This window comes from Vanacampus margaritifer, chromosome 10 (genome assembly GCF_051991255.1).
Source record: "Vanacampus margaritifer isolate UIUO_Vmar chromosome 10, RoL_Vmar_1.0, whole genome shotgun sequence".
Taxonomy (NCBI): Eukaryota; Metazoa; Chordata; class Actinopteri; order Syngnathiformes; family Syngnathidae; genus Vanacampus; species Vanacampus margaritifer.
This window is the reverse complement of record NC_135441.1, coordinates 8339494-8351563: the sequence shown is the minus strand read 5'-3', so window position 1 is coordinate 8351563 and position 12070 is coordinate 8339494. Positions and strand designations below refer to the sequence as shown.

General features: G+C 39.2%; 1 protein-coding gene across 10 annotated transcripts in view; it reads right to left on the bottom strand.

The window, feature by feature from the left end:
- tenm2a (teneurin transmembrane protein 2a) overlaps nt 1-12070 on the bottom strand; it is a 266084-nt gene that overhangs the window by 39044 nt on the left and 214970 nt on the right. For 5 of the 10 annotated variants that reach the window (XM_077577335.1, XM_077577336.1, XM_077577342.1 and 2 more), the window contains 5 exons: nt 7983-8105; nt 4815-5020; nt 4166-4361; nt 2391-2492; nt 1785-1979 (listed from right to left, as the gene is read on the bottom strand). In XM_077577335.1, the coding sequence (XP_077433461.1) occupies nt 1785-1979; nt 2391-2492; nt 4166-4361; nt 4815-5020; nt 7983-8105 (822 nt within the window). Of the gene's footprint in view, nt 1-1784; nt 1980-2390; nt 2493-4165; nt 4362-4814; nt 5051-7982; nt 8106-12070 lie in introns of all 10 variants that reach the window. The other 5 variants (XM_077577334.1, XM_077577337.1, XM_077577338.1 and 2 more) reach the window with 2 other exon arrangements.

Below are 12070 nucleotides of genomic sequence, written 5' to 3'. Positions count from 1 at the left end.
ATTAAGCAGAAAATTAAGATTAAAAAAGGCAAAAAAGAAAACATTCAAAAAGTAACCATAAGACATCCAAAAACAAAAGAAGAAAGACAGAAAATTACCATAGAATATCTTTGGGATTGCTGGGTTTTTTTTAGGTAGAAAAGAAAACATTCAAAAAGTAACGATAAAATGTCCAAAAACAAAAGAAGAAATCTCGCAAATTACCATAAAATGTCGGCAAAATTGCCAAAAATGTCAGAAAAGCAAAAAAGGCCCCCCAAAAAATAGCCATAAAATGTCCAAAAAAGGAAGAGAGGCACAAAATTCATTGCAGGGCATTTCCACTGTGATTTAATTGGAAAATTATAAAATTATGATTTGTTTTTTTTGCTTCCTTGGTATATTTCAGCATTTAAAATATGAGGCACAGTGGGCAAGCGGTTAGCACTTGCCCAAGTCAACTGGGATAAGTTTCAGCTCACCCACAAACCCAATGAAGATAAAAAGTATAGCAAATGGAAGGAGGGAAATACTTTGGTTAAAGAGCTTCTACATTCATAAGGCCATTTATCATGACAGAAACTTCTAGTCTAAAAGCATTCTGCAATTAACCAAAACAATAAGGGCTGCTTTGGCATAAGCTTGGGCGTCTGCCTCAAAGTTCTGTGGTTTGGGGTTTCAATCTCAGCTCTGGCCTTCCTGAGTGGAGTTTGCGTGTTCTTAAGTGTGAATGGTTGTTGGTCTAAATGTGCCCCTGTGATGTGAGTGTTCCCGCTCCTCGCCAAAATCAGCTAGGATTGGCTCCAGACCAGTGCTCACCATCCTTTTTGAAACTTGGAGCTATTTTATGGCTACTGTTTCATGCGAATAGCTACACATTTCTGTAACAACAAATGTACTCAAATATTCACTCAAATACTATAGGAAGCTGTTAAATATTAGTATATGCAACACTTAATTTTTATTCATCTCTGTCAGTGTTTAAACTTTCAAATGAGAGCCTCTACAACATTCTCAGAAAATCACAATGACCCAGCACTGGTGAATTATTTTTAGAACAGGCCTGCAGGCTACTCATGCGGTCCTTGGGGGATAATGCTATGGAAAATGGCATAAACAGATCCATGCTTGAGGTTGGGTACTGATTCCAGAGTAAATCATCATATCAGTCATCCTTTGAAAATATTTCTAACATAATACATAGATTAGCATTCTGCTGCATCTGGTACCAGAATCTTTTAAACCTAGATTTCAAAATTCTGCTACTGGTCTATAAATCACTGAATGGTTTGGGTCCTGAATATATTCAAGAAATGCTGATTGAATACAAACCCAGCGGGGCTCTGAGATCTACAGACTTGGGCCAACTACTGGAAGTCAGAGTTGGAACTAAACATGGTGAAGCTGCATTTAGCTGTTATGCTGCACACAAATGGAATAAGCTGCCAACAAAAGTGAAGTCAGCCCCGAGTGTAAATTGCTTTTAAATCCTGGTGTAAAACTTTGCTCTTTTCACATACTTTTGATTAAGGTCTTTTAAACCGTTTTAAATCATGTTTTTTCCCTTTTAATTATTGTTATTTTAAACTTCCTTACGCTAAATGTTTAAAAGTTTTCTGTCTAATGTTTTAATGTTAAAAGATTATGGCCACCATATTTTCGCTCACTTAGCTTGTAAATAAACCAGACTCAATATATACTACGGTCCACTTTTTTTTGTAACATATCTTACTGCATTCTCCCAAGACCATATGGCATTCCATCGACCTTCCTCAACAAAATCATTGAAATGCACCTCCTCTCACCTTCAGCACAGCTCTGCCCTTTGTAGCCGATGGAGCACACACAATTGCCATTGGTGCAGCTGCCGTGGCCGCTGCACAGAGGGTCGAGGCATTGTGTGACAGGGACGTCACACTCGGGTCCTTTCCAGCCACTGTAACATGCACAGGAGCCCTTGTCGTACTGGCCGTTTCCACTACACAGCACCGGGCATGCCGCTGGCAGAACACAGGAGAGGAGGGGAAAACAAAGCAATTAACCTAATTTGAAAGAGATTTGTAAAAAATCACTTTGTTCACCTCCACACACCATTTTTACCCCACCTTCACATTACTGAGTGCAGGCTAAATAGAGTGGTTAGGGGGCTGGAGAGTGGCGCTGACACAAAGAGTGATTACAGGCAAAAGGTAACTAAACTATTCATCAAATCTGTCTATCTCAGGTGAGAAGAGAGCAAGGGAGACATTAAGTTGAGGAGTTGTCATTCATCATCAGTCATCTTGTCACCGCTCGACACGCCATCTTTACAGAACTTAATGGTCCCCAAACTACTCTCTTCATGATGTTTCTCTAATTAGACAACATCACAGTTGTGCAATGAAAGGAAAACCATAGTAAGTAGCCAATACCTTTGGAGCAGTCCATTCCGTGGAATCCCGGGAAGCAATGGCATACGCCAGAATTGCACTCTCCGTTACCATGGCAATTGCGCGGGCACTCTTGCACAGAATCTGTGAGGAAGACAAAGTGTGACATAGACGGAGAGAAAGAAGATGGTGAGAAAACATCAAAGCGTTCATGAAACCAATGGCACCAATCACTATTTGACATTCTACAAGTCAAACAAAGGAGCTCAGTCTTAAATTCTTACACATAAAGTATCAAAAGGAAATTGATTTATTCCTTTCAAAGGCGATTTTCAACAGTGTGGAGTGAATGCATTCATGCTGGCAGAAGGCTACCTTTTATTAACCTTGACCATGGCATTCAAGTAAAAAATAAAATAAAAATCTTGACCACAGTATTAAAGCAAATAAACATTTTTTCACCTTACACTGTTTATCCCTCTCTTTAAAGTTTTCCCTGTAATTTGTGTAGTAATTTATTAACACTAACAAATATGGATTGAAGTAAGTAAGTTTCAAGGCCCTATTTTTTTAACCCTATAGCACAAGTCTAGTCTAAAGCGCAGTATAGCTTCTTTCTTTTGGCATTTTCCTACAATCAAAAAAAAACAAAAACAAAACAAACAAACAACAAGAACAAAACAAAAAAAGAGTTCGCAAACGGTTTTATTTTGAAATTTACCGGATCTAACTTGATGCCGACGCTCATCTTCCTGTCCAGCTCGTGTAATTTCTTCAACTTCATGATAATCCGCATGCGGTGTCCGGAAAAAAATAGAACGCTTGCAGAAACCTTCCGCAGCGCCACATCCGTTCCGCACCGCATACGCAACGCACTGCAGCTGGTGTGAATTGACACGCAGACTCGAATGCTTTCTATTCCTTGCGGCGGGCGTAAAAAAAAAACGCACCGCCTTTGTTCCGCATTCAGTGTGAATTGGGCGTAAGTGTTAAACTTTGGTTTCCCGTTCACTTTTGATGTCACCAAATCCACTGTGAAGAGAGTTTAGTGGAATTTGCTAATACAGTCCCATAATGCTTTTGTTAGATCCCACTTATTCTACTCAAGTGAAAACTGCAAATCCTGCCTGCTCCATTCTCTCTGTGTCCTCATCTCCTTCCTCCAAATCTCCAACCCTCATCTGCCTCTTATCCTTACACCACCTCTCTTCCACTCCTCCCATCCTTCCCACCACTTCACCCCACTGTGGCTTGACCCCCACCATTATGGCTTTTTTTCACTAGCTGCCCCCTCTTTACCCACTCCACTGTGCCCTTGCCACCTCGGCCTCTGCTCCTCGACAGTGCTACTTGTGTTAAAGCGCTGACGTGAGACGGCAACACTGAAGGATTCTTTCTCACTCCGCTTGACTCATTAGGTCATGTTCTCGTAATCGAGCCCCGAACACAGTTGAAATTAATTGCAAGCCTTCAGGTGCTGAAAACAATTAATTTATATGATCAAAGCAGCATTCCATTTTTGACAAACAAGGTTGGGGATTTATTTTTACTCTAGGCTTTTGATTGATGACTATTTGAAGTAACTGAGTAGCCACCACTTGGCTATTGCTTATAGGATAACTGAAATGTATATAAATTGCATTGGTCAGGATGAAAATGTGCATTTACAAAAGCAGTAATGCTCATTTTTGATTGATACTATAAGGACTTGACATTCGCCTTACACTGTATACAATATGTACATTAATTATTTTTTTTATATTATCGTGGCTAGACAAGGGATCCACCTTACTTTTTTTTCATTCACGCTGACTCACCCATTATGTTTGTGCTGAAGGAAACTGTCTCTCTCTCACGACCGTCATTGTAAAAGGCCAGATGCCAGGCTCCAGCATCCAGGTACTGGACAAACACCGCCTCATTAAGGACCACAGTCTGGATGCTTCTCCTCTCTCGCGGAGACTCGACCACACTCCATTTCTCCTTTCCATCCAAGCGCTCCATGTAATCATACTGCAGGAGAATGTAGAAAAGACATCTCAGTGAAGAAAGAAGAGAGGAATCAGAATAGCGGCAAACCTGGAATTCAGCAATTAAGTGGTAGTGTTGCTTAAAAAAAAAAAAAGACATTTCGGTGTGTAGTTCAAAAAGTTTTAGTCTGACCAGGAAGTGAAATGGTTATCTCCAAATCAACATGGCTCTTAATTGGACATTTTGTAACTAATAGGAGTTTATACAAGTCACATTACTGTGAGATTTAATTAAATGTAAATCATGGATTCAATTAGTTTTTTCGAGTAATTAATCACAAAATAGCCTATCTCATGACATGACGAAGTATTCTAATGGCTTCTTCATGCATGGGACAAATTTAGCAGATCAAAACAGATTAATGATTAATAAAATGCTATTTGTGTGATCGGTAGTATCAGTATCAGATTTACCCTCGTTATTGCTGCCATTTACCTGTGCATGTGAGGGAGGCAGGCCTTTACGAATATAGACTCCGAACAGGGCATCTTTGCCCAAGGAAATGTTGAACTTGAGGAACTGGGCTTGACCGAGATACAACAGGGACCTCCAAAATACACCAGGTGGGACTTCTTGGGTCACTCTCCTTCCTATGTCAATGTTGCCCGTTTCTATACTGCTGTTCCGTCCCGTCCATGGACCTGGAGCGAGGGGGAAAGAAACTGCATAATCTGTGATGACAGGCATTGCTTGAATTAAAAGTTGACCGTTTATAACAAAATCATCTTCTTTGATACTTCAGGGTATTTGAATAGCAGAGCATGAGAAGTGTTAGATTTAGCCACACACAGTTAGGTCAAAACTAACCTAATTATGGATAAAAAAAAGGGACCGATACAGTTTATGGGTCAATTTGACCCAACTTTTTGGGGTGTTTTAGACAAAATGACCCAATTTTTTGACCCAAGTAAATGATCTGACCAATATTCATGAGTTGTTTTACACTAAAAAAAAGCATTTCTTGACTCAAACTTCGGTCAAATTGACCCAAGTAGAGGATCGCTCCATCTTTGACCCATTGTTGGGTTATTTTTGACCCAACTGTTTTTAGAGTGCACATTGTAATTTTGGCACACATAATTAGATATGTGGGCTGGACTGTTTTTTCATCGTGACCTATTCGCTGGCTCTGTATCTTCCTAATGTTATGCACCCGACTGTCCACTTTTTTTTAGAACAGTTGAAACAAGGTCACACAGGAAAACTCCAATAGAATCCTGTGTGGGCGTGGCTAAGGCTGTATTTGATTTTCTTGGCATCATAAAATAGTCTAAACTGGGATAATACAGTCTTATTATGGTGGTTAATGTTAGCATAGCAGACATTCAAGAAAAAGCAGGAGTTTGGACGGACCCTAACAGAACATTTAGTTATAACTAGACTTTAGACCGATCTGATCCGCAGGTTCAGGATTGGACAATATTTAACAATATATGCAAAATCGATCAATGAGGTCATTGATCGGCTCCAAATAAGACATTATTTATAGTTTACCAGCATTTTTAAAAAAATAAGATTTCCTCCACCCCATGCATTTCAATGGACATCAATTATACGCGACTTTTCGCTCTTCGTGGGCCGGGCCAGTCCCTAACCTCCGCAAATGATGGCGGTCGATTGCATATAAATGATAAAATAGATATATTGCTCCATCTTCTTTTAGAATCAGTGATTGATTATTGTAATCTTCAAACTCGTTGAGAACCAAAAATCCTGATTGTGTGAAGCATACCTATAAATGTTAATTAATATAATGTATTGTACTACATTGGGACATTGGGAAGCAGGATACTGCATAATTCAAAACAGTATACTGTTGAGATACTTAAAACCTTGATTATCGGTCTTAAATCTTGGTGATAGTGCAGATAAGCAGAGTTGCACGACGAAACTCACAGCAGTTTGCAATCAGGTCAGCCATCTAACAGAGGCGTGTTTGGAGCCCAGACAGGAAAGAAAGAAGACGAGTGTGCAGAATAGCTAAGACATAAAAGTAAGACGGCGAAGAACAACATCTGCATCAAGTCAAGACATCTGGGGAACACAGTACGCTCAGTACTGTAGAACTGAGCTTTGGCACAAAGTGCCTCCCCACAAATAGTCCATGCTGCGTAAGCAGAGTAAGTGAACCAAGAAATATGCAAGGGGGTCCTTAAAAGGGTGAGAGACAATGCAGTGGGGGTGTTGGTGAATCTGCTGATATTTTATTTGGCTGATAAACCGACAATTGCTCTCCATAACTCTGCAGAGTGGTTAAAAAGCTCTTAGTGATAACACAGCTCATATGGTGCCATAATTTATGGACATGTTTGAGTTGGTGTGAGGCCATTTGGGTGCAAAACTCTATTAAGAGTGGACAATGTTATTTAAAAGCCCTCAAGGCAGAGGTAGTGGACTGTAAATTGCTCTATTTTCTTTATTATTTTGTAAGATCAAAAGACAAGTTAGTCGCAGGTCTATCATTATTTCCGCCAAATAGAACAGCACTCTGGCTGGGTTTTGAGAAAATAAAATAAAAGTACAAATATTTCATTGCTGTACTAAAGTATATTTTTCAATTATCTGTACTTTGTGCTGTGCTCCTCTTTTTTGTCAAAATAAGCGCAATAATTTTTCAACCTCCACAGATGACAACATTACATAAAACATGTAAACAGAGAAAGTTGAAAAAGTCAACGGTGGCTGAGAACGCCGTTCATTTGATTGAGAATTTGCATCATGGCAGGATGTGAACCCGAGAGACTTTTCAACGAGGATGCAACAGATTCAAAGATGAAAGATATTACACTTCCATGGCCTAAGATCATTTTTTTTATAACAGCTACAGGAATAATTTGTGGTGAATATGCTGTCTTGTGACAATAAAAAACACCAGCTTCTACTGTTAAAAAAATCTTGTCTTGTGTTTTTTTTATTTTTCAGTCATTTATAAAAAAAAAAAACACTATTTATTTTAATAATATGCAAAAAGATATGTTCCATCACATAAAGGTACTTCTTTTTTGTGTGCATAATCATAGGTTTAATAATCGATAATTATATTACATTGGTCTTACAAGAAGCTGACATGTTTTGCTGCCATCTTTCTGCTACGGATACTTGAAGGAGAAGAACTTAGCTAATTGTAATTGGTAGTAGGCTTGCAAAGTGTAGCCTCTACAAGGCACTGTATTGCACACACTTCGAACTTAGGTCATTGCATCCTATTAGTTTGCCACTAGATGACACAAAGTTCTACACACTGTCCCTTTAAATAGTTAAGTAAAAATTCTACTGTTACTAGATGTTTTTTGTGTGCGTAATTTTTTAAAAGAAGTATCTGTGCTTCTACTTAGGTACATAGTGCGAAGTACTACTGCCACATGTGCACTTAATCAAGCCGCAGTCAGCAATGTGAAAAAGCAGACATAAAAGTAGCAGATCACGGCATCCCCAAAAGGTCTAAAAGAAACATATATTCATTTTCAAATTGAGACATGAAAACATGAAGTCACTATATTAGGATTCAATGTCTTGTCCTGTTCTGTTGAGTGTTTTTACTTATCCATTTCTAACATTCATTGCTGAGGTTGTTTCTGAGTTTGAGTGTGCTGTAGTTCATACCTCTGCCTCCAGAAGGCAGCGTGGCCACATCACTGTTGACAGGCACAGCGGCCCCTAGTCCGTTGTTTAACACCGGGCCATCCGACGGCTTCAGCTGCCATGTCAAACCCAGTAGGTTGATTGCTGCACACAAACGGATAGAGACAGGGAGGAGGAGAGTGGGGGAGTACGTGAGGACATATGACATGAACCGTACACTAGAAAGTTTGCTATGATAACAGACGAGGCTTGAAAGCTAGAGATACGCAGGGCCAACCCTCTAAGTATAGTCTGTCATTTACACGACGACCAGGGCAGCGCTTAGAAAATTCTGTTTTATTCTTTGTCACTGCTATCAATTAAAAAAAAGAAGCCATTAATTCAGTGGGGGATACTTAAAGTTGAAACTTGTGAAAAGTCTGACAAAACTGGCAGCAAACCTATAAAAAGTTTTCTTTTTTTTTAACGTTTTCTTCCTCTATAGCTCAGCATCTTGCAATCGTCTTTCAAGCTGACAGCATCTCCTGCTTTTATTTGGGGGCCTTTACACCGTCTCTCAGAGAGCAGGTGACAGATTGCTCTCTGAGGAGATCACTCTCTGACTCCTTCTCTTGTCCTCCTCTTTTCCTCCCATGTTCTATTATCGTCTGCTGCGGGAAAAGGACTGTGCGTGTGCCTCATATGCCTAACTTTTTTTCTGTCGCCTTATTCAGAACTTTATTTGAGGAATGAACTCCCCGGGACCAACGCATTTATCTCATCTCGATCTCATTTTCAAGACGTTTCTTTTAATACATACGCTGAATAATAGCTCCCTTATTTCCCATACCAATAAACATGTATCATACAGTCATAGGAAGGGAATTTGTGGATACCTTGAATTCCATGGAATATTACATGACCTGTAGAAGTATGATTAGATAATTAGGAAACTTGAGCTATTTTGTTTTTTTCAGACCAACAACAGTACGAGTACTCAACTCTTGCATAGTCACTTTTGATACAAATTTTTTTTCACAAAAAAACAATGACAGGTAATTTTAAAGAAATATCTATACATCCCAACAAATAATTTTCCCTTAACCCCTGGGCGTTATTTTATTTTGAAATGGCTTGGTCAGAACCAACAAAAAGCCAAAAAATGGTCAAATAACGCCCAGGGGTTAAATTTGCATTAAATTAAATGTAATTTTTTAATTCCTGATCGTAAAACGGCCACAAGAAGGATGAAGATATTGCTAATGGATGAAGATATCATGTCATTGCGACTTCCGATACCAGGTATTGCCACAATACTGATGCCATATTGGTACTCGCCCATCCCCTAACATCTAAGGCTACGTTCACACTGCAGGCAAATGCGACCCAGATCAGATTTTTTTGTTTTTTTTGCGTTGTGAGCGACGTTGTATCTTCTTCTGCGCATGCGGGTCACTTTGGGGACACATAACGTTCACACAGCAGACAGACTGGACTGGGGTCGCAATTAAAAGGTAATATGAACGCTTATTCCCAAAAGATCGGATTTCACCAAAAAATCGGAATTGAGCATTAAGACCTCCAGTGTGAACATAGCTTTAGATCTAGATCTATGATCAGCTCATCAGCAAGCTCTGCAGAAGCCTGATAACGGTCCTGATCGTTTGAATCAGGTGCTTTGGAGGGTAACATCCAAAACATGCTGGATAGGTGATCTCAAGGAGTAACTATAGTAACAAGTGAAAAGTCTTCTAGATACATAAAACACTTCAGGAAAAACATTTCACAGGAATATAAGAAATAAGAAACGCTTTTCATCTTTAGCTAAAACACCAAATTTGGCCAGGTTATAAATCATTTTGGGCTTGGCTTGCTTTGTCTTTTGTGGCAATTGTTCTGTTCAATCTCTTTTGTGCATTTGAATAATCTTCTAGGTGTAAACAAGTAAGATGCTGTGTCTGGTGTATTAAAAATAGTATCCTTTTAAATTAGTTAGTCATAAGAAGTCTGAAAGCAAAAAAAATAAAACACATCAGCTGAGGAGAAATGAGAAATCCAGGTGCTGCAGGAATTTGTTCAATTTCACTTATTTTTTTATTTGAAAAATATTCTTTATTAATTCTATATATATCATTGTTCATTGAACTATGTCAGCGGCATGTGGTGCCAGACAGGACAATTAAACGTTCTTCCATTAAATGACAGCTGGTACAATAAACCTTGTCATTCATACAACTAAATTCATCATGACTTCTAAGAAGCTTTGCTGTGTTCAATTAAACTCAGATTTCCCACTAAGTAAGTCAGTATTCATATTTTGGGGTTTTGATTTGTTCATTTAAAATGTGTGCCTTGGCTCAATCAAGGTTGGAAAACATTTTCTCTACTACATGTAGCACAACGCTTGGAAACATGAGAATACTGTATATTAAGTAGAATACAGGTGTTATGTATGACTCCCAGTCTCGGGCAGCTCCAGGCTATGGGAGTCTGCAACACCTGCATCAGAAACACAGGAATCAATTTGGCTCATGTCAAATTCTTTCTCCACTTGTCAAAGCTTTGCACACATATGGAGGAGTGTAAACGTTGCTAAAAAAAAGCGGATGTAGCTTCAGGATTGGCTGCCGGGGCACACTCATTCTCACTGAAGACGTCTTATCGCTACTTGTCTGTTTTTTGTGTCTTCTTTATTATTCATTCTTTCTTTTCTCCTTTGCTCCCAGGCGATGGAAGGTGCTGACACCTGGGCTATATGCCCAGCCTCCACCACCGTCAGCTCTTTTTTATTCTTCAGGCGGGGAGGAGGTGTGTATGAGAGGAAGTGTGATTGGGCCGACGGTGGAGCGAGGACAGTGTCCTTTCTTGTCTCTCCTAGCCACCTCTTGCCCTCTTCTCTCATCGTGTCGACCTTCATTTCTGTCCCTCTTTTCCATTTGAAGCCTCCCCTTTTCCTTCTTATCTTTTGATAACAGTCTTGCATCCACGCACACGCAGATGTTATCAGAGGGAAGAAGTAGATGGAACGATTACCTATTGAATCAGATGTCGCGTATGCAACACTAAGTCTATTGTGACTCTCCATCTAGGTCATCCTCAAGAATACATCACATGCACTTTGCTCAGCGGTGTGTGTATGCATGCATGTGCGTGTGTTGTTTCTTGACAGTCGTTTGCTGACTTGGGAGGTGACCCATAGGAGGCACTCTTTCCCTTTTGTGATGGGGATACAGAGCAACAGGTTTCTTCAGCACAGAAGACAAAGAGACCAATTTGTATTAGTTTTTTTTCCCCTTAAAGCACTTCTTTTTTAGGGTGTGATAACATTATTTTAGCATGTATGGAAGTGTATTGCATTCACTTGGGGGGAAAAAACCCTCCTGTTTTTCTGACTAATTTTGTTGTGGGGAGTTTTGTTTTTTGCGTAAGTTCTTTAAAATTTTATTTTTATCGGATTATTTTTTTCTGTTTTACTGCATTTTTTTTCCGTCATAAAAAAGTATTCAGAAAAAACAGAGGAAAAATTACAAAAAAAACAGAAAATAAATATTCAAAAAAACGGGGGAAAAAAACACCAAAAAACCTGGAAAAAAAAAAAAATATATATATATATATATATATATATTTTTTTTTAATTATTTTTTTTTTGTTTACCTCTGAACTGCAGTGACTTGTTGCAGACCCGCTAATGGCGGACACTTTCCCTCATGCAATACACTTCCATAGAAACTTGTTAGCTAAGATGCCACATACCAAGAACACAAAATTGAAATGAATTCAAGTGACACAGACAAGGAGAAGTATAGTCTGATTTAGGTTGCGGTCTTTTTAAAAACATTTTTTATCTCTAGCTTCCCTTTACTCAAGTTCATTTTGTCACACACACGCACGCACACACACACGATCACAGAGAAGCAGGTTTAACAAGCAAACGAGTTGGATTAAAAATAGATCAGATGCTTCATGTGGTTTTTATGTAATCTCAATGCATAATTCAGAGAGGCAAAGTGCTTGCCGGTCGGTATCATCTGCAAAAGACAGCATCTGAAGCAGCAGCGCACGTGATACTGTGACACAAAAGAAAGAGTGAGGGCGAGTGGACAGAGGAACGAACGAGGAGGGGTGGTGAA